The sequence below is a fragment of the Tiliqua scincoides genome, chromosome 2, assembly GCF_035046505.1.
Source record: "Tiliqua scincoides isolate rTilSci1 chromosome 2, rTilSci1.hap2, whole genome shotgun sequence".
Lineage (NCBI taxonomy): Eukaryota > Metazoa > Chordata > Lepidosauria > Squamata > Scincidae > Tiliqua > Tiliqua scincoides.
In genome coordinates, this window is record NC_089822.1 from 214,232,787 (window position 1) to 214,256,038 (window position 23,252).

The 23,252-nt window shown below is 40.2% G+C and overlaps 1 protein-coding gene across 6 annotated transcripts in view; it reads right to left on the minus strand.

The window, feature by feature from the left end:
* IQSEC1 (IQ motif and Sec7 domain ArfGEF 1) overlaps positions 1–23,252 on the minus strand; it is a 452,630-nt gene that overhangs the window by 13,554 nt on the left and 415,824 nt on the right. For all 6 annotated transcript variants that reach the window (XM_066614256.1, XM_066614253.1, XM_066614252.1 and 3 more), the window contains 6 exons: positions 21,073–21,212; positions 19,733–19,762; positions 15,411–15,536; positions 13,655–13,754; positions 5,716–5,877; positions 3,338–3,514 (listed from right to left, as the gene is read on the minus strand). In XM_066614256.1, the coding sequence (XP_066470353.1) occupies positions 3,338–3,514; positions 5,716–5,877; positions 13,655–13,754; positions 15,411–15,536; positions 19,733–19,762; positions 21,073–21,212 (735 nt within the window). The remainder of the gene's footprint in view (positions 1–3,337; positions 3,515–5,715; positions 5,878–13,654; positions 13,755–15,410; positions 15,537–19,732; positions 19,763–21,072; positions 21,213–23,252) is intronic.

The window sequence follows — 23,252 nt, forward strand, 5'->3', positions numbered from 1 at the left end:
ACAGCACCACATAATTTGTTCAGCACTTCATAGCAGAACAATACTAGAGTACTTTTTAAACTAGACACTCAGTGAAGTTTTTTCAGGAGCAGGGATGCCTGTGTAAAGTGCCTCCTCCCCCTTTGCTTCAGAGCCAGTCATGGCTGTGAAAGCCTTTGCTTTACATAGGTGTCCCCGTGCCTGAAAAAGATTAGCATTTTGCTCTCTCTCAAGGAACACCAGTGCATTTCAGTGAGAACTAGTTCCAATGTAAAAAGCTGTAATGCTTTGGAACAGCTTTTGAAGTTATTCCTGTAGATACACACAGATCGGCAGCCCAATCCTGAGCTGGGTCAGCACTGGCGGCCCATGCACTGCTCTGGCAACTGCCGTCATGAGAGTGTTGTAAGGCACTTCACCATCAGGGGGAACACGCTGCATCATCAGAGAGGCCTGGTGCCTGTCAGCGCTGGGCCTGTACACTAGCAGGACGCTGCAGACAAGCGCGACGTGGTAAATATCCTAACTGGGTGGCAGGGAGGCTTCTCAGGTCAGGGGAAGGCGGGCCAGAGGACGGATTGGGCCGCGGGGGCAGAGATGGTGTCAGAGTTTGCAGCCAAATCCTATTCTCCTTTTGGAGCTGTGGAACCCTACATGGGTCTTCGTGGTTCTGCACCAGCTGAACTGGTGCAGATCCGAGTAGACCCATCAGTTCTCAACATGGGGTAAGGGAACCATTGTTAAAAACTGATTCCTTTACCCCAAGGAGACCTCTGGCAGCTTTCTTGGCCCCACAAGATACAGCAGTGGCCATTTCAGCGCCGCTGTACCGCATGGTGCCACCAGCTCATAGAATTGGACTGTAAAAAATGTTTTCATCAGAAGATGTAATCCACATCTTGCTCCAGAGATTAATTCATAAATGGAATTCATTCATAGCTGTGGGTCCCCATTCATTTCAATATTTTATTTTTAATATATTAGACTTGAAGCTACCATGGCATGTGACTGCATTTGAAGAAATGTTACACATCCGTACTTTTAACAGTCTACTATGTATATGCTTTTAACAATGACAGTCAACGGGACTTGACTGGGTAAGTGTGGGTAGGATTTGCAGCCTAGGATTGTTAAAGGTTTTCTTACTTGATGTCATTACATCACTTCTGGTGGGTCCTGAAAGATTCTCATTCTAAAAAGTGGGTCCTGGTGCTAAAAATTTGAGAACCACTAATTCACAGTATAGGATTCAATTCATGCGATCCTCTTTGAGCCATATGCCATTATCATGTATCATTTCCACAATATTTGTTATCACAGGAAGTGTTCTATCTCTAATTGTAGGAATGATAACTTTTGTTGGGATGCTTTCATATGTTTGAGTTTATGTGAATTGCTCCAAAACACTACTCTACAGGTTCAGTTTCAGAAATGCCCCTAATCTAGCTGCATCCCAGCAAAGATCATCATTGACTGAGAAGGACAAACTGAGTACAAAAGCTACAGGTATGTGATTTTTTAAAAAAAAATTAGTTGCACTGCACAAGCCCAAACATAACTCCATAATTATAAACTGGAAAAAGTTAAGTTTTGCTGGGTTTAATCACATTCATTGTTTAAACCCTTCAACCTGATGCCTACATTCAACTATGGAAAACAACTGTCAGCGATGAGTATGCCAACAGAAGGCATGTGGTGTTGACGTAGTGAAATGTTTTCACGATCATGAAGAATTCATCTTATTCATTGTAAAGAACCCTCCATATGAATTTATTTGCATGGTAATGTCTGAAATAAGGAAACGCAAAACTCCTAAGTAAGATGAAAAGTGTTAATTGAGAATCATGTCAAGTAATATGTATATTAGTGAAACTCTTGTTTCGAAAAATGAATGCTGACATTCTCAATGAAAAACAGAATTAAAAAATGAAGCCATTCTTACATGAGACTAAATGAAATGACCGAGGCCTCATCCAAAGCCTACTCACATTTGAGTCTCTTAATAAAACCCTAAAAGAGTCAATTCAGTGAATCAAGAGTTGCCCCAACCAACAGACTAATCAAATAAAAGGGGTCACTGAATTGTCCCTAAATTCTTTTTAAGTGAAGCAAATGAATAAAGAACTGTGGCTGGCTAAAGAGAAAGCAAACTTGTCTGGGGGGGGAAAAAATAAAGGTGTATATGTATGTGTATATTTAGGTGCAAAAAGACATGCTTGTAATTACACATACTGCATATTCAGATTTACAAATCCATTATTTATTGTAGCATAAAGCCGCACTTTTTCTAATACAGTAAATTCCAAACTGGAATAGTTCAATATACTTGTATTTTAAAGAGACAGCTACACTTCATTTTATAGAGAAAGTCAAATAGTATAATGGTAAACAAAACTTGTAAATAATTTATTTGCAACACCTTGTTTAATTCAGCATGGTGTTACAGGCACAGCAATACTATAAGCAATAGAAGGAACGAATATGTGTGTAATATTCTGCACACATGACTGAAATGTACTGCATGACATTCAGAATACATCTGGGTATTTATTTCTAATAGCAAAGGCCATGTATCTAAGTTCTGCACATATGGGTGAAATGTAATTCTTGAAAATTAGAAGGCATACATTTCAGTACTAGGTACATAATAAGCATATTTTCATATGAGTTAAACTTCTTTCACCATCCAGATGAGTTCAAATGAGTTTAGTTCCAACAGAAGTGAGAAAATTACTACTTTGCCAAAATGGTTTTCCATTATGTTGGCAATAGTAGTAATGCATAAGCCACAGTTTCAGCAAGATCTAGGGTCTAACATTGTGAGTAATACAATAAAAATAGCATCAGTCATACACTAAGTCTGATTTGGTGCTTCTCTAGATAGAATTTAGTAGGGCTTCACGCAATTTCATTCATCAATATACTACATGGATACACGTAAGCACATAATACACAAGAGGCAGCCAATACACAATGATTGGGTGGTTTTTTCTAATGACATTAATATAAGGAAGAAAATGGGGAGGGGGAGGGAGAGAAGCAAATCTAAACAGATTACTCCTAGGTTTATACCTATCATTACTTAACCATTATTTAAACTTACAATTCTCCTCTGTCTTCTTTCTCCTTTAAAAGTATATATAGAAAGCTATAACAGTTTAATATTTTCAAATAGAATTTTTGAAATAAAGCAGAGGAAAAAATATAGAATCACCCCCATATACCTAACTACAGAAAACTACACTTTTAACTTTCTTCAACTGTTAGATGTTCATAGACACAGATGTATCCATTTAAAAAACAAAACCATACACTTACACATAAAACTTCATTGCATAGATGCATCTATCAAGCTTACCTGCTTCAGAGAGGTCTCTCAGAGAGCTACTGAGGGCGCTCCTCTTCAGCCCCTCCCCAGTGGCATAGCTGTCATCAAGGCAGGCTCGGTTCAGCGTCCCATTCCCAGACTCCTTCTTCAGACTAGAGCATTGAGACATGCTGGGCCGCACGACACCTTTCTGCTTTTCGAGTTCAGCTGGAAAACAGGGCAATGGCACAATTCACACAAACTGACTAGAAAGATGCAAATGAGCTGGCATAAGGAGTCCTATCAGTTTTATTATTATTATTTTATTATTTTATTAATTTGTACCCCACCTTTTTGCCCAACGGGCACACAAGGCGGCTAACAAACAATTTAAAAATACAACATGAAAAACAGTTAAAAACAATTTACAATGATTAAAAAGCTAAAAAAAAAATTTCAGGTAAATAAAAAAAATATTATTTCAGGTTTCCCATTCTTTTAGTTGATTCAATAACTAGAGGTGGGTTTTTCGGTGATACGAAATAAAAACATATAACACCGCTGTCTGCACTTTGCCTTTTTGTAAAAACAAACAAAAAACCCTGAAATCTGCAGAATCTGTAAAAGAATCTGTAAAAAAAATATAACCATTCTCTAACACATCTACATGTTCTATAAAACCTCTACATGCATATGGCTGCATCTGCTGGCACTCTATCACCTACTTAGTACACTTTTAGTAATAACATGTAATTCTTTTAGTTTGCTTGTTAATTTTAATAGCATCAAATGGAATGCTTTTTAAAAAATAGGCAACAGGTCAAATAAAGCAAGCTGTGTTTGCAAAATATACAGCAATTCAACCATGCTGCCATGCATGCAAGAGCTTAAATGCACAGAGCAGGGGAATCTCCATTTATTTCAGTGTTAGGGAAAATCCCATATCCCAAAAATTTGTTTCCCTCACTTCTTTGACATCAGAAACTGCAGATGAGACATATGACTTTCAGTACGCTGTCACTCAGAAGACACAAACAACTGAAGAAAGCACTGAGCAAAACCTCCCTGCCTTTATTTCATGAAGAGCCACTAGGCCTTGAAAATCTGCAAGCATAATCATATCACAATGTACATCCTTCTGCCAAACTAGAGCTGACAGTACCATGTAACCACATGGTAACTGTTGGATACTTTTTGCTTACATTTTCATGCTGTTACACATTTGCTATTATTGTGAGCCACATTTAGTTGCGCCAACAAGAAAGGTGTGATATAAGTGACATACTCAAGGAACCACATACTATGATCCATGGGTTACATCTGACCCACCAATACATTTTGAGCAGCCCGCTGAGCCCAGAAGCATTATAATTACAGGTGATCTCCCCAACTGCTTCCTCTTCTTCTCCTTCTCCTTTGCATCTTCTTCCTCCTGCTGGATGAAGTGGCTGCTGGGCAGGGTCACTCTCACAGAGAGTCCAGTTGAGAGAAAAACAACAAGCAGCACCACAGTGGAAAATAATGCAAACATTTTTCTCTGATTGTGAAAAATTCTTAGAGTTATGTACACTCTAATGTCTGTGATTGCTATAGTTTGCTGTCTTTGGCCCACCATAAGAGCACGACTGAGTAATGTGTCTCTGGTAGCTGAAAAGTAGGGGGTCCCTGTTCTTAATAAAGATACTGCATCTTTAAGAGTCAGTGTGGTTTAGTGGATAGAGAGAGGGGCTTGGACTAGCAAGATGTAGATTCAAATCCCTGCTCCACTATGAAGCTTATTAGGCAATCCTGCAGCCTGCATTACTCTCCAGCTTGACCTATCTCACAGGATCGTTTTGAGAATAGAAGGGAAAAGTCATATATACCAGCCTGAGCTCCTTAGAGAAAGAGTGATATATAAATGTGGAAATAAATCCTCAGATTGAGACAGACCATGTAGGAAGCAGTTTCATCTTTACAAAAAAGGTTTGTATTAGCAGGTATGATCTCCCAAGAAGCCTGAACAGTCGTGGGGTCAGATGGACCTGTACCAGAGACAGAACTTGTAAGCAGGATTTCTCTTTCACCAATTAAGTTTTTCTGTTCTGCTTTTTTTTCAGGGAACTTTGAGCAATAAATACTTGAGTTGTCTAGGAGTCTAGTTTGTGCACTATCCAATAGCTATGAAAATTAGAATTAGGGTCAGAGCTCATGGATGCATGTCCTTGAAACAACATTAGATATATCCAGAGAAAAAAGTAATACATCAGTAGCTACCAAAACATCCAGGATTCCAGAGTACAATTTTATTTCAAGTACAACTGAAATAAGACATTACAAACCATTTCTTTTTAAATCATTTAAAAAAATCTGTTTCATGTATAGGCAAGAATGCATTTACCTGCCATAACTGATGTAACGTACTCTACTATATGTAACTTTGTACTTACACTCTATTCTGTGCTTTTCCATTTCCTGCACTTCTGCAATAGATTCTCTCAGATCATCTGTAAATTTTTTTCTATCCTGAGGATTTGGTGCATTGAAATTTATGAGAACTTTTATATCTGCTCCTGGAACAGCTGATGTGAGTCGTATACCATTTGGATAATCTAGGAGGTCATAAAAGCGAAATATATAAGTACATATATGTATTTTATTTCAGGGTTTTATCATCCAGAATTTTTATCTATAGATGTGAAAAACATAAAATTTTCCATTTCCACATTTACATTGCTTCTTTATTCCTAAATAAATTCAAGTACTTTCAGCATTTTTTTATAAAAACAAACTTTAAAATTTCTAATAAAATTTTTTTTAAAATAGTGATTTATTGGTTTCTAGACAGACATTATAATTTACTTTAAGCAGAAAAGTTTAGCCATAAAATTACACTTTTGAATTGAATGTATTTTTCTTTTACAGTTCATATTAAAGCCATGATTTAAGACTGACTGTATAATGCTTAATTTCGTTATTTTTATACACCCATACACTCTCACTCTCTCTCTCAAGCATTATATTCTTAAGTTGTTTCCAAGCAAACAAATTAGAAAAGTAAATATGCAACTATAGTTGCAATGCTATACAAACCTATCTTACTTCTGAGTAGACATACATAGGATTTAATTAATTTTGTGTAGATTTCTTTTGCTCATCCTAATTAGTTAGCTAGATCAGGATGTTGAGAAATAATTCAATAAGAACAGTGTAATAAGTCCTTTATTAGGACCATTTTTAAAAAATCACAAAGCACTGAACTATTCACAAAACGTTTCACAAACTGTTTCTGCAGAATCAGTGTTTAAAACAGTGGCATACCTGGCGGGGAAGAGGTGCAAACGCCCTGAGTGCCAGGCTTGGGGGGGCACCACCGCTATCCACTCCCCCCAAAGCGCCCCCCCACAGCACTCAGATATCATACTGATATCGCATGCTGATCTAAGGGTTGCCCCTCCTGAGGCGTTCTGAGGGCCAGGGAAGCTGTGTGTAGCCTTCCTTGTAAGGTCTTCTGAAGGCCAAAAATCGCCACTTCTGGTTTTTGGCTGAAAATGCCTTCTGAGGACCAGGGAGGCTGCACATTGCTTCCTTGGCCCTCAGAACACTTCTGGAGGGGCAGTGGGGGTGGCACCACTGGGTGGGGAGCAGCACCCCAGGGGTGTGCCCTGGGCAGGGCAGTGATCAGGGACGCCACTAAAAAGATAGTTAGCCTGAGAGGAGGGCAAAAGATGTTATAGGAAGAAGGCAAGACTATCTCAACTTGACAAACTGCATTCCTAAATAAAGCTTACAGAAGATTTTCACCTTCTCATAGCATGTTCATTTCTGATATTGGCTCTCCAATGATTCACATGCTAAGTCAGATTTGATCATTCTGTACACTAGTAAGAACTGGGAGTAAGAACTGGATTTGGGAGTAATGAAGATCACTCATTTAATTGGATCACTCATTTAATTGGAGGATCACTCATTTAAAGGAGGAAGGATCTCTCCAAACTGGGAGACTGGGAAGCAAAATGGCAGATGCGTTTCAATGTCAGTAAGTGTAAAGTCATGCACATTGGGGCAAAGAATCAAAACTTTACATATAGGCTAATGAGTTCTGAGCTGTCTGAGACAGATCAGATCTTGGGGTCCTTGTGGACAGCTCGATGAAAGTGTCGACCCAATGTGCAGTGGAAGTGAAGAGGGCTAATTCCATGCTTGGGATCATTAGGAAAGGCATTGAGAATAAGACAGCTAATATTGTAATGCCATTGTACAAATCGATGGTAAGGTCACACCTGGAGTATTGCGTCCAGTTCTGGTCGCCACATCTCAAAAAGGATATAGTGGAGATGGAAAAGGTGCAAAAGAGAGCAACCAAAATGATTACTGGGCTGGGGCACCTCCCTATAAGGAAAGGCTACAGCGTTTGGGCTTCTTCAGTCTAGAATAGGGGTGCTCAAAGTTTTTGGCAGGAGGGCCACAACATCTCTCTGACACTGTGTCAGGGGCCGGAAAAAAAAAGAATTTACATTTCAAATTTGAATAAATTTACATAAATGAATATATTAGAGACCAAAAATGAATGAATGAATTTAATCCAGTTTATGATCCCATCCACCCTAATAAGGGGGGGGGGGAATCTTCATGCCAGTTTATGATCCCATTCACACACACATACAAATAGAGGGGGGGGATCTTCCACATACCCGCCTGCTCACCTGCCCCCTCGCCCTCCCTCCTTTCCTCCTTCATTTGCTTGGGCTGCCTGCCTGCTTGCCCAGCTGCATGTCTACCTGCCTGCCCATGTGCTGCTGCTGCTGCTGCCGCCTGCCTGCCTGGCCAGCCAGCCAACCAGCCCTCCCTCCCAAGGGAGGGAGACGTGCTGTGGGCTGGGCTCCCCTCCCTCATGATCTCTCTCTCTCTCTCCCCTGGCTCAGGATGCAGGAGGGGAGGGGAGGGGAGGGGAGCAGATCCCAGCCCAGCCCAGCCCCTGGGCAAGAAAGAAGAGACTAGCAGGCAAGCACACAGGGTATTTTATAGTGGGAAGTAACACGAGACCTGCAAGTCTCATATTACCTTCCCACTATAAAAGGCCCTGCAAGCCGGCTGGGCTCGTCTTTCCTTCACTGCCACTGAGCTCAGCAGCAGCGAGAGAAAGCAAGGTGCGGAGCTCGCGCAGCGGGCCAGCGCGGGCTGGGGTGAGGCTGAGTGCCCATTGGAGGTGGGGGAACCTCTGGGGGCTGGATGGGGACCCACAGTGGGCCGCAAGTGGCCCACGGGCCGGAATTTGGACACCCCTGGTCTAGAAAAGAGGTGCCTGAGGGGGGACATGATTGAGACATACAAAATCATGCAGGGGATGGAGAGAGTAGATAGAGAGTAGATAGAGAGATAGATAGATCTTTTCCCTCTCACATAACACCAGAACCAGGGGACATCCATGAAAGTTGAGTGTTGGGAGAGTTAGGACACACAGAAGAAAATATTACTTTACACAGCGCGTAGTTAGTTTGTGGAATTCTTTGCCACAGGAAGTAGTGATGGCATCTTGCCTAGATGACTTTAAAAGGGGATTGGACAAATTTCTGGATGAAAAGTTCATTACAGGTTACAAATCATAGTAGGTATGTGCAAGCTCTTGGTTTTAGAGGCAAGCTGCCTGATTGCCAGACGCGGGGGAGGGCATGGAGACGCAGATTGTGTTTGTTGTCTTGTGTGCTCCTTGGGGCATTTGGTAGGCTACTGTGAGATACAGGAAGCTGGACTAGAAGGGCCTTTGGCCTGATCCAGCAGGGCTCTTCTTAATTATTTAATAATAGATATTTAATTAAAACGCAGTGTTGGTGAAGGAGGAATGACTTTTACAAATCAGTTTGTGTCTGATTGTTCAGCACAGTGGCGTAGCTAACGGAGTGCAAGGGGTAGCAGTTGCACCGGGCATCAAGCTGAGCTTGACACTAGTGACCAAAATTGTGAAAATCCTGGTATGTATGAATAATACCATCATGTTATATATCACTGGAAAGGTAATTTAATGCAGAGTACAACGAAACAAACTGCATTAGAATATCTGTATTCTATCAAAAGTTATGACCAATTAACCAGAAAATGAAAACACAACTTTCTTGTGGAACAAAACGTGGATTTGCTTAACTCCAAACCGACCTATGAGACCGATTGTCCTGAGTGCCAGTAAGATATTATGATACAGAATGGACCCACTTTTTAAAAAGCCTGAGTGTGATGTCGCTTCCGGTTGTGACATCACTTCTTGGACAACATTTTGAGCTTGGCACCAGGCTACACGATCATTAGCTATGCCACTGGTTGAGCACAAGCCATTGAATATCTGGCAAAACACGTCCAGCAGCTGGTAACTCTCTGCTATTGAAGTTGAATATCTTATCAAACATATAGACGCATTCTCGGCATCACCAGGCAGGACAAAGTTCCGAACAACACAGTCCTGGAATGTGCTGGAATCCCTAGCATGTATGCACCGCTGAAACAGAGACGCCTGCGTTGGCTTGGTCATGTCGTAAGAATGGATGATGGCCAGATCCCAAAGGATCTCCTCTATGGAGAACTCGTGCAAGGAAAGCGCCCTACAGGTAGACCACAGCTGCGATACATCTGCAAGAGAGATCTGAAGGCCTTAGGGATGGACCTCAACAAGTGGGAAACCCTGGCCTCTGAGCGGTCCGCTTGGAGGCAGGCTGTGCAGTATGGCCTTTCCCAGTTTGAAGAGACACTTTGCCAGCAGTCTGAGGCAAAGGAGGCAAAGAAGGAAGGCCCATAGCCAGGGAGACAGACTAGGGATTGTCACTCCCGGATTGGCCTTTTCAGCCACACTAGACGCTGTGCCAGAACCACCTTTCAGAGCGCGATACCATAGTCTTTCGAGACTGAAGGTTGCCAATACTAGGGGTTTGAAATTATGCATAAGCAAAAGTGATTTTTTCCCATTAACCACCATTTTTTGAAAATGAATCTGGCTAAAACTTGTCATTTTTAAGCATGGTTTCCATTACTCAGCTTAATCAACAGAAGGAGGTCACCACACTCATTACTAAGGTCTTTTAAGAGGTTGTGAAACCTTGTACATCTGAATGTTTTTACTCTTTATTAAATATTCTGACAAGTGCTAATGTTATCTCGGAGTGCTTCCAGGATACCAAAATATAATTTAAATGCTATACATTTCTATCACCGGTCAACCAATCCCTCCATGCCAGTTGCTTGAGCAGCACCAGTAGCATAAGAACAATTGTTGCCTTCAAACTTGCTAGGATGAACACGTTATAGAATTTGGGGAAAAACGTAGCATTCAGATTACTTCCATTTATCCAAAGATCAAGATCTCCTCCACAAAAAAAAAATCATCCTCACAAATACGCCTAATACAACCAGCACAAAATATGGCCCAGACAGGAGCTGTTAAGCTGGCAATCAATTCTGTAAAATACCTAAACAACATGATCACACAAATGGGTAGATTAACAATAATTGATTTGGTAGTTCTCCAGATTATGAGATGGGCAATCAATTCCAAGGTAATACTCAAATAACATGACCAGTATCTGTAAGTGTAAAACATTTTTGCCCACACTGGTGTGTGATGTAACCTATTTTTTTCTTCCAGCTGCAGTCCTTTGTGCTTCATGGCCTTCTAGTCTGAAAGGCCGCCAACCACCAAGGGGGAATGGAGACAACATCCAGAAGAGGGAGCTGAAAAACCTCTGATCCCACAGGACACTACATGTGTTGAATTCCAACGTACTTACATATATACTGTTTCAATAGCCAGTGAGTGCAACTGAATTTTGTACAGTTGTTTATTAAAGACTAACATTCTATAAATGTAAGAAGACAAATACAATCACTGGTAATATTACTACAACTAGTTTCATAAGTCAACTCACTAAGGATAAAGGAAAAAGAAAGTGTGTTTTAGTAAAGTTGTAATGGTGTGAAAAACTTATAAAACCCAATATAAAATGGAAAGCAATGAAAATCACTGCATGTTTTACACAAAAGCATTTAGACACATAAAGCTGGATACCCACATATTAACAGTTCAATTTTTAGGAAGGAGTAAGAAAATGTTTATAAGATTGTTTCTTCATCTCTAGTAACAAAGAAGTCTCAACTTTCACGATTTCAAAATGAACGCTTGTTTTAAAATATGTGAAAGTATTTTGCCTTTCCCTTATAACATGAATGTACTGGAGATAAATACTTTATTTCCATTCCTTGAATCAACGGATCCCCAAAATCTATTTTATTCTTATCATCCACTCTGCAATGCCAATCATTTCCATCACCTTTCCAACTTTCAAACTGAATGCTTTTGCTGTCTCTGCTTTAATTGACCCAGTCCTCAGAAGGTTTATGAATTCCATTGCTTGCGAACAAGTTGAATCTGACAGCTGCAACATGCAGATATGCTGGATGAGATGTTTGTGGTTTGTCCCATTCAACTAAAATAATGTCTCTGCATAACTTTAAGGAAACTGCTGAAGAGGTACAAATCTCAAAGACTGAGTAGCACAGATTGTGTGGGCCTCTTTTCTCTTTTCCTGAACTAGGTCTAAGAAATAACAGCTTCTTTAGACATGCTGAATGCAGTTCAGATCTCATTATGGCTTATAGTTCTCTATAATTAAGATTTTCAGTTATTTTTAAATGCCTGTGAATGATATGCCTACTCTGTTTAAAAAATTTAAATAAATTAAACAGTACAAAAGGACCACCACTATTTTATAAACATGAACATTGGGGGGTCTTGATTACAGGCCTAATAAAGACATTTTCATCTTTCTTTCCAAACTGAGTTAATTAATCTCTAAGCAAAAGCATCAAGAGATGTTATACTGTATAACACTGTTACACTGTGCAGTACAATGCAGGTATACCAACTGTATTTTACTGTATGTTTGTTTCAGGTCAGAATTCACAACCACATAGATATGTTCACCAAGCAGACTCAGGGCTTTGAAGATACAACCAACACTGAAATCCTCATCAGCTTTAGCTCCAATGCTGAGATGCTCCTATCTGAAGGTGGCTTTGGATATAATGACAACCAATGGAAGAAGATATAAATGTGCTATGTAAATCACTTTGTGAACTTTTTCATTTAAAAGAGGCATATAATTTTTTTAAAACATGCCACTCTCACAGCTATCATTCAATGCGACTCCAGCATAACCTGAAAAGGTGATATTCATCCAGATTCCATATGATAAATATTTATGTTATTTATTTTAAAAGATTTCTATCACATCTCACCAGGAGGCAGCTCATGACAAGTTTTATATACAGGCAACCCCTGGGTACCCTTTGGTCAGACTAAAGCTAGGCTAAACTGGATATTCTAGTTTAGCTAGCTTCCCCAGGCCTCCCTATGCCTTATAAGGCATCAGTTTTTGATGAAAAACTGGAAGCTGCTTTTTTTTGTTTATAAGTCATTTTGAGGCCTGCAGAAGGCATAAGAACATAAGAACATAAGAACAGCCCCACTGGATCAGGCCATAGGCCCATCTAGTCCAGCTTCCTGTATCTCACAGCGGCCCACCAAATGCCCCAGGGAGCACACCAGATAACAAGAGACCTCATCCTGGTGCTCTCCCCTACATCTGGCATTCTGACTTAACCCATTCCTAAAATCAGGAGGTTGCGCATACACATCATGGCTTGTACCCCATAATGGATTTTTCCTCCAGAAACTTGTCCAATCCCCTTTTAAAGGCGTCTAGGCTAGACGCCAGCACCACATCCTGTGGCAAGGAGTTCCACAGACCGACCACACGCTGAGTAAAGAAATATTTTCTTTTGTCTGTCCTAACCCGCCCAACACTCAATTTTAGTGGATGTCCCCTGGTTCTGGTATTATGTGAGAGTGTAAAGAGCATCTCCCTATCCACTCTGTCCATCCCCTGCATAATTTTGTATGTCTCAATCATGTCCCCCCTCAAGCGTCTCTTTTCTAGGCTGAAGAGGCCCAAACGCCGTAGCCTTTCCTCATAAGGAAGGTGCCCCAGCCCCGTAATCATCTTAGTCGCTCTCTTTTGCACCTTTTCCATTTCCAGGCAGACACAATTCTGCACGGCCTCTGTGGGCCTCAGAATGTTCTCTGGAGTTTCCCTCACCTCCAAAGGGTGGAGAACATCCCCTCATACCTGCAGATTCAGGTATCTGTAGGGGGTTCCAGAACGGAACCTCCGTGAATATGGAGGCACATCTGGATATCACAGGACTAAAAAGCGCAAACTGATGGTCCAGTACTGATTGGATCAAGCTATCATTGCTTTCTCAAGGTACAACTATACATATGAAACAGACAGAGATTCATTTATCTTCAGTTTATAAAATAAAAGGGTAGGCTTAAAGCAGACTTACACTGATTTTCAAAAAGGAGGACCTGCATTCCATAGAGGGAAAAGGACTGCCGAAAACTGTACGTGACTGAATTTTTCTTCTTTTGAAAGATCTTGGTGACCTGAAACATTAATAGATACACAATGAAAGTAAGTTCTGTAACTGGAGTCTTGGTTAACTGTAAAACAAAGGTCCAGAATTGCACTCTTGGCCCATAAAATTTCAGTCATCTAGATATTTCAGACAAATGGCCCTCCCTGTCCTAGGTGCTCCCTAGGACAGTAATTACCTCCTGTCTTAAATTACTTACAGCAAATAATGTTATCCTACATGCATTCTGGATTAAGGACAGTTGCATCAGTGCTTTTGTGCAGGTGCAGCCCATCTGTTGTGGTTCTTTGGCAAATGCATGAAAGCGCTGGGCTGACTGTTTCAACCTATGTATGTTATGAGTTCTGGACAGACTTACAGAACAGAGCCAGTATAATAATCATAATCATAATAACAACAACAACTAGGTATTTATATACCGCCTTTCTGGTCATTGGATTACTCCTCTGACTTTATTCAAGGCGGTTTACATAGGCAGGCATTTCTAAATCCCTCAAGGGAATTTTTACAAACAGAGAGGTTCTCTCTTTCAAGAACCAACATTTCAGAATGGATCTTCCTGGTTTTGGTCTCACTTCTGGCCTCCAGTTCTCCCACACAGGCTGACAAGCAGCTCCATCTCTCACATGGAGGGCAGCCAAGACGCTTCTTGCTCACACCAAGAGCAGGTGGAATCACTCAGCTTGACTTGTCAGCTGCTTCAGGGTCTCGCCATTCTCAGCCTTCAGGGAGCTGAAGAACTGGTGACCTTCTGATGTTATCTTCAGGCTAACGGAGGCTCTACCCTCTAGACCAGACCTCCTGCCCTAGCATGTGTATGCTATAGTCTTCGTGTAATAAATTTTTCAGCAGGCAGGTTGCAAATTATTTTTTCAATGGGTCAACCACCTCTTATATGAAGGAGAAACCTTACTCCACCTAGAACTAACTTTTAGAGGACACTTAAATACAATACTCTTCCCCTCCTTTCCGAAATACACGGTATATTTGAAATCTTAGGCCAAACCTTTGTAATATCAAAGCAACACACACTCCCAAAGTCAAATTCTGTCCAAAATGCTATATTTACATAATAAAATACAGGTTTGCACAAGGTACTGAAGTCATATTCTTCATTTTTAAAATAACTGTGCTATTGTGTCTTCAAAAGCTAAACTTACCAAATATGAAGAAATGAAGCAACTCAAAAAGTTTCAATTTATTTATGAGGTCTAATGCCACTGCTCTTCCTAGATGCCACATGACTCCTCCCTTGGTAAAGGCTCCCTACAACCTTCAGCAAAACATCTTTGATCAGAGGATGGCATCTGTCCTCCTTGGCCCAACAGACATTCCTTTCATGCAGGCTTCTCCCTTCCAAAGCCTACTCTTCATTCAGAATGCTCCTGGCAATTCCTCTCTCTCTAACACAGCTTACATTGATCTGGTCTTTTTAAAAGAGCTCTGTGCATTCATATTCTGGCTTGCTGGATCAGGGAGGGGAGTCCTTACAGCCTTAGTTATGCAAGCAATTACATATCCAGTTAAGTTTGTGCTCAAGGAAGGTTGTTCCTGTACACAGTACTGCCTCTAACTGCACTGACTGTCTTTAAAGAGGCTGTTTCAACCTAAGAGACTCTCTGTACCAATGTAGTTGGCTAGTAAAAATTACCCGTCACATACATACCACCAGAAGATCATTAAACAAAAATATTTCTCGCTGGTGCAATCCAAGCTTCTGAGGTTTATTTGGATCTGGAACTTCAAAGAGCCTACAATAGCAAACTAGCCTCCGATGTGGTAGAGACAGAACCTGTGGAATAAAACACAATTCTGACCTCAGTAATATAGAACGTATGACACTATTCAGATGACGTTCTTTTACCAACAACAAAGGAAAAAAAAGAATCCCAAAACTGTGCAAATTAAAAACTTTGATACAGGATCTGGTTAAGGAAAGTTTTTTATTTGCACCATTCTAGATTGTGGGTGTTTGTGTCAACTTCTTACGGTGCTTTCTAAAGTCTTTTGTCTAATACTGCTAACACAATGGCAAATTTTGCCTAATGTGTCAGCAACATGCAAACACATGGCGAATTTGCCAGTGCAACAATATAGTATTAACATGATGAGGTAACTGTATAAGGCAATGTTTCTCAAACTGTGGGTCGGGACCTACGTGGTGGGTCACAAGCCAATTTCAGGTGGGTCCCCATTCATTTCAATGTGTATTTTATATTTAGTATATTAGACTTGATGCTACCATGGTATGTGACTGCATTTGGGGAAATGTTACAGAGCTGTACTTTAACAGACTTTTAAGCATGTATATGCTTTTAACAATGAGTGTCAATGGGGCTTACTCCCAGGTAGGTATGGACAGGATTCCAGCCTTTGGGACCTTTGGGGAATTTTTAAAAACAGATTAGCAACAGTTTGGGAGGGTGAGGAGGGTTCTTTACCCCATTAATTAATTTGATTTGATTTTGTTGTATTGGGGATGCTAAAAATTTTCCTGCTTGATGATGTCAATTCCAGCCATGACATCACGTCCGGTGGGTCCCAACAGACTGTCATTCTAAAAAGTGGGTCCTGTGCTAAAAAGTTTGAGAATCACTGGTATAAGGTATCCTGAAGTCAACAGAGATTTCCCACTGTCTCTGCCAAGCCTGGGACAACACCCTAGCCCAGCCTGTATATACATGGACACCAGAAGAGTACAAAGTAGTAGTCTTAATTACAAAAAAAAAAAAAGACTATTGGTAAATTTTGATAAATTTTTTAAAATTTCCACTGTGAAACACGTATAACCATAATTTCACTTTCTATAAGACAAATGATTTGAAGATAATTTTTATTTCTATTAGTCACGAGCAGCCCAATCCTGAGCTGCCCAGGCTGTGCAGCTGCAGTGGCGTCAAGAATGGCTGCCGCTGCACCCTGCACGCCTCAGCCTACTGCAGGAGGCGCCTTGGGAGAAGGGGACTTTCGCCCCCTTCTCCCAGGTAAAGGAAGCGGCCCCACAATGGGGCTACTCACTTTACTGTAAGGTAAAGCCATTCATGTAGGGTGCCGAGCCCTACACGAACGGACAGGAGAACCTGCCTCCTGACACCCTCCCCCTGGCATGCCTCCTGTCCGCCCTCTCCTCGCCCCCGCCGGGCTCCTTAGAACGCCTCCCCCCCACCCCTGTCCCCACCCCGCTTGCCATGCTGCAGCTTGGCGGTCTGTGAGACCACCGAGCAGCGGAGGCCGGGCGCCTGCTCCACACTAGCCCAGCACCCAGCCTGGTGGTAACTGTTGCTGATGTGCCTTATGGCATGATTGCAACAGTGTGCGTGGACGCCACCAAGCTCAGGATTGGGCTCTGAGCCAGTAACTCAATTTCAACATTCATGACACTTAAGAAAAGGTGGCAAGCACAAAGGAAAAAAAAAATCAGTTGCATTGCAAGACAGCAAAAAGCTCCTCAAAATGTTCCATGTTTTTATTTGAGGCAACTTCGCAATTTTTTTCTATAGAGAACTATCACAGAGTTAAGTTTTTAGCTGCAAATCAAATTATTCTATGAAGCATTTGAAAGATGCATTTTTAATGCAAAGCTTCAAATATACTGTGTGACCAGTGAGTACATTATGAAAGCCACATGGAGGATGCGTTATGATCAAATCATGTGATGCTGTCATCACATGGTAAGCTTGTTTATGTGCAGCAACTCACCACACAGGTCACAAAATTTTCTCCACAAAACTGCAAATGGAAAAGAAAGAAAGGAAAATCTAATGGCATGAAGACAGTCCCTTGATCAGCATGGTGAACTGCTGCACATTGATATCATGTGGCGATGACCACAATATTAAATTGTAATTTAAAATATCCTCCTTATGAAGACCATGATGTATGCACTGCTTTTAGAGTGGAAAGTACTCCCAATGTTTTAATGGCATTGCCCATAGTTCAATGCAAAACCACAACAAAGACCATTCCCTTCACATTTTGTGATCTTGAAGATCATCTTCCCCTCTTATTTACCATTTTGTGCTATACCTGAAGCATCCACAGCAATTATATGCAATTTCATTTAGCAGCTAAATAAGGAGATTACTTCCTGAGCCCTCAACTTTCACAAACTAGGTCTTCTAAAGGTCAAAGCTGGAAATCCATTTTTTTGATGCAAAAATTATTGCAAAATTTTGCTTTTCTATTTCTAATACTTTTAAAGATTTAATACAATCTTTAATACAAATAAAGATCTCAAATAAAATACTGAGTTTTTGTGCCTGATAAGAATCATTGAAGAGAAATTCTTGTTAAAAATTTTAGATTATGGTTAGCTATTCTCTGCCCCCAAGGTAACTTGATTAGAGAATATTTGGCATAGCTGCATTATATTACTGAGTAGGGAACCATGAAATTCACTCAAACTTGCTTTAACTCTCTGCTAATGACACAGATTTCCACTGGAACATTTTAATATTGATAACTATGCAATTTAATATAGATATATATTACAGCCTATTCTATTGGACTTGCAGTGCAATAGAATGGCAACCTATTCTTAGCAGTCTAATAGCAGCCTTGCCGATTATTCTGTTGGATTTGCTGTCAAAACCCTTATTAAATACAGCCAAAGCAATACCCCAATGTTTATTATAAGCAATTATTTGAGAGTCTCCTCCCACACCCTGTTCTTATACTCATAGCAAAGATATTAATATAGGTAATTATGTGGACACAGGGGCTACTAAATGACCTCTGTGTGGGAATGGAGGTGAGTGGGAATGGAGAGAAGTTATAAAGGAATGTTTCAGTCCATAGCCCTGAGGTTCCTTAATCATGCAGTCAATACTAACTGGAGTAGAAGAAGGTAAACACTAAAAACAAGATTAGGGAAGAAAGCCAAATACTTATGCAAAGTATTCTGACAATAAAACAATCATGCAAGAAAAAAAATAAGCAACATATTTGTAAAATATCTGATTTAACAGCAAATAAATATTATAAGTTTATCTCATTAGCCAAAGTTAAAAATTAAGTTTTCATGGTACTGATGTTGAAATACCTCAAGTGCAAACAGCAAGGCCCAGTGCGGACATAATACCATGAGTTGGTCATACCATGGGTTGGCTATCAGGGCCAAGCCTTGGGTGCTCACATGCCCTTTTCTTCCTCTTTTTTCTCTTGTCACATGCTTCACATTAAGGTTGCTAATTTTGATTTGGAGACGACCTGAGTTTCACACAAACCACAGTTTGCCCAATGTGACCATTATGGCAAACTATGATTTGCCTGAATCAGAAAGGGAGAGATCAGAGCCCAGAATGACAGGAAAGAAAATATGAGGGTCAGCCCTGATGGCCAAACCAAGGTTTGGTTGTTGTGTTTAACCAAACCTATGATTGCAAAAGACCAACCCAGTTTCTAGACTCCACAATGACATAAATGTACTGGTTGGCTTTGGCTGAATCACTTTCTCAGCTTTAATGATTTCATATACCTAAGAAAAAATGGAAAGATTCCACATGCCACTGAGTTCTTAGGAAGAAGGGTAGAATTCAAACCTGATGATTTAAAAAAGTACATGAATGTATAACATAGCTGACCTTCCCTTCTACAAGGCAGTATAATTTTTTTTTAAATCAACAGAAGAAAAAAGGTTTTTAAATCTTGACCTTATTACATAAGTATGACAAGAACAAGGTCTTCGAGCAGATCACAAAGAAGAGATTTATCTTTTTAATAAGCCATCTTTGTAATTACATTATTTCTCAGTACTATCTCTGTATGAAACTGAACATCAGAGGGAAAGCACCAGCCAACTGCTTTCCATAATGATTTTTTAGAAATTAGATCACTTATTTAAACTTTTGTACATAATATTTTGATTGAAAAAGTTCTGAATGGTCAAATTTGGAAATCAAAAGAAAAACACATGAATGGGCCAGGACTTACAACTATTCTGCCTAGTTTGCTTATAAAACATTAATGAACGTGAAAGAAGATACCTACACAACCAAGTCCATGATGCAGAGATCCAATCTGCAATAGAGAGACACATACAAGTTCATTAAATTTTCAAAAAACACTAACACCTATCATATCAAAAAAATACTTCATGGTCTTATTATGACTACAGCTATAAACAATAAAAGTTAACTTTTCTATAAATAATGACAGGAAAACATTTCCAGAGTATCTTTTGCATAGTTATTGAAACCAAGCTTGAAAAATACTAACTGGCATGAGTCCACATAATTTTATCACAGAGCTTGTACACTGCATGGCATGTTTTTGAGGTAGCACTTTCCACTCTATATGGCAACGGTCATTTGACAATACCGCTTCTCCTCTGAAAAGAGCCATTGTGTGCGAACACCTAAGATACAATGAATATGCCATCTACACCAGTGTTCTTCAAACTTTTCCCTGCACAACCCAATCCAATATATGGCACACAAGTCCTTACAACCCTATTCCTATACTGAGTCTGAAAATGTCTGGCCTGCCTCACCGGATTGCTGCAAAAACTACCGAGAGAATGCAAACGAGTATTTGGAGCACTAAAAAGTACTACAGTATAATAGACTATTATTATAGATCTCAATTTTTTTAAACACATGCCTAAATTTTTTTATAACACCACAAACGTTTTCAAGAAAGGCTCCCAACAGAGCTCATGACCACACTGAAAAATAAGTCAGAATTTGGTGGGGATAGGAAATTGCATAACCATTTCACCATGTACACAAGGCCAGCATACATTAGCTTGAGCCAAGCATTGCACATTTCCAGCACAATCCTATGCATGTCTACTCAGAAGTAAGTCTCATTGAGTTCAATGGGCTTTAGTCCCAGGTTAGTCGGCATAAGATTGCAGCTGCAGACCATGTTTGGCAGCTGTATGTTCTGAAATGCATAGTTATTTTAAAGACAAAATCCAAGGAAAAACAAGAGGTTTTGACAGGATTAACAGGCTTCTGTACAATTGGGTTGTTATCTATGTGTGAAAAACAAGCCATGTTAATGTGCACATGACATTTGCCTAATGATCTATAATTGTATCGCTTTATGCTCAAACATGTTTGAAAACCTTCTTGAACAAAGCTTTGATTCTACTCTAGGACTGTATAGTTTTGCAAAATGTAATTGCTGACAAAATTTCACCTGCACATTCCACATTATCCCAGATATCCCAAATTTTAGGCACTTGGTATCCACCCTGTCGCAGAGATCTAATATATAGCAGGTGGTTACCACTTTATTGTTATAAGGACAAATCAAAGAGAGCATCCCCTTTCCAGCAACCCTTAAATAAATAATACAATTTGGTAAAGTTTCACCTAACTTACTGGTTTCTTTCCCACTATGAGTTTTTCAACCTTTTGGACCTGAGACACATGATCCTCATTTGTCTTGAGTTCTCGCTTTCGAATTCTCTCATAAATGCCAATAAGCATCTCTCTTGGGATATCTTCACCATCGTCTACACCTGCAGAATTCAGAAATAATCATTACAGACTCACAAACAGCACTTCTGCAGCTTGAGGACAATGCCCTTTTCTTAAAGAGAAAACAAGAACAAAGTCTAGCTAATTTACATTGTTTTGTTTTTTTAAGCCGCAGCACAGGCTGTGCTTTCCTGCCAGTCAGTTGAGGAAAACTCTAGTGCAGGGTGACAGCAGGAACCCGCCTACTTGACACTCAGTGTAAGGATCAAGAATTCGTTGGTCAAATGTAAGTAGCTAGGATAGGATCCATATTTTCTATCAAGGAAATGAATTTTCAGGGAATAAATTTTATTTAACAAAAATAAATCTTTTTATTGGTTTGCTGTTGTCATCAAGTTCCCTGACTGAAGGAGTAGAACCCACCTAGTTTCTCCATCCCACTCCTTTTACCATTAAGACAGACACCTAATGGGCAAGTCAGACTTATTGCTAAGCAGAACAGCTTTCCCAGACAGGAAGGACTGCACCCCATACATACCCAGCACATGATTGGGGAATAATGGATAAAAAAGTTGCTTGGGCCTTTGCTTAGGCTTCTAACCCTGCATGGGAGCTTCGGGGGCGGGGGTGACGGCGACAGGGTTATAAGTATTTTTTTTTAAGGAAGAAGGCAAAAAAGGGGGGAAAAGGATATGCATCATATTATTAAAACAATGTCTTCTTTGATGTAAGTGACCCAGCCATTCCGTAAGAAATTATCTTGGAAGCAAATCTATATAAATGATGTAGATCCATGTTCAGCCTTAAAGCCACAAAACCCAAATTACAGAGATAATAAATAATAATAATAATAACTTTATTTTTATCCCACCTTTCTCCCCAAAGGGACTCAAGGCGGCTTACAACATATTAAAAACATAATTTAAAAACAAATAAAAACATACACAGCAGTGTATAAAAAGATACACAGCAGTAGATACATTCACACAACCCTAAAAGTCAATTCATATGTTATGAATATGCTGTGATGGACGCCAGTATCTAGTCACACATACAACCTATTGACATGAGCATTTCATTGAGACATTTACTTACAGAAGACAGCAGCAGCTTTCATGGCAATGGCACATTGAAGATACAGTAATTCCTGCTCCTGAAAGCTGCCAATGTGTCTTCTATAAACCACTTCTATAAACTGTGTGTTGCTCACAGAAGTAGACTGCTCAGAGCAGATATGCACAGGGTCAGAGCGACTCTATAATGTCAAATTCAGCTTTCAGTCACCACTGCTATGAAAAAACCTCCAGAATCACACAGCTATTATTCCACAGTTGCCACAGAGACTATTACTACTGCTGTTTCTTGTGTAATATTGTTATCGCTAAGCAGAATAGCTTTCCCAGACAGGAAGGAAAAGGATAGGAACCTTTGAACTTCAAGCCACACGGTGAGGTGGTGATGCACCAAAAAGTAGACAACATTTTCCCTGAAACAGCTATAGGTTTTAAGTACTTTATTGTACTTCATAAAGCAAATATTTTCAGCAGGGAACATGACTAACAATATCTCATGACTAATGATATCTCTTTTGCACAGTAATGACTTGAGCTGACAGTAATGACTTGTTGGTATATACAGCAAGAGCGTTTCAAAATACACAAGTCATTGTATTGGGGGGATTGGATCCAGAGAAACAACACTTCTTCCTCACTGCAGTGCACTGTGCCCCACATCTCCCTGGCCTGATCCGCTCTGTTCTGCCCTCCCCTACCCAGAAATGCCCCTTCTCCACCTCTGTTCCACCCTCCTGCCGCCTGGTGCGACTCTACCTGCTCTACCAGGTGGAAGGCCTGGATGCAGCGTTGGTGGGGTGGCACAGGCCTCCCCACCAGTGCTGCTTGCTCTTTTGGTGCCACAAATGTGCTTTATGATGCTTTCAGGATACCCTTCGCTGGCACAACAGCCACTGCGCTGGCCAAATACTACATTTGAATTGTGCTCAAAGATAATTTTATGCAGATAATGGGTAAACATATAGTTACCATGATTTTGTGTACAGCCTACTTGTTTCTTCCCATGGT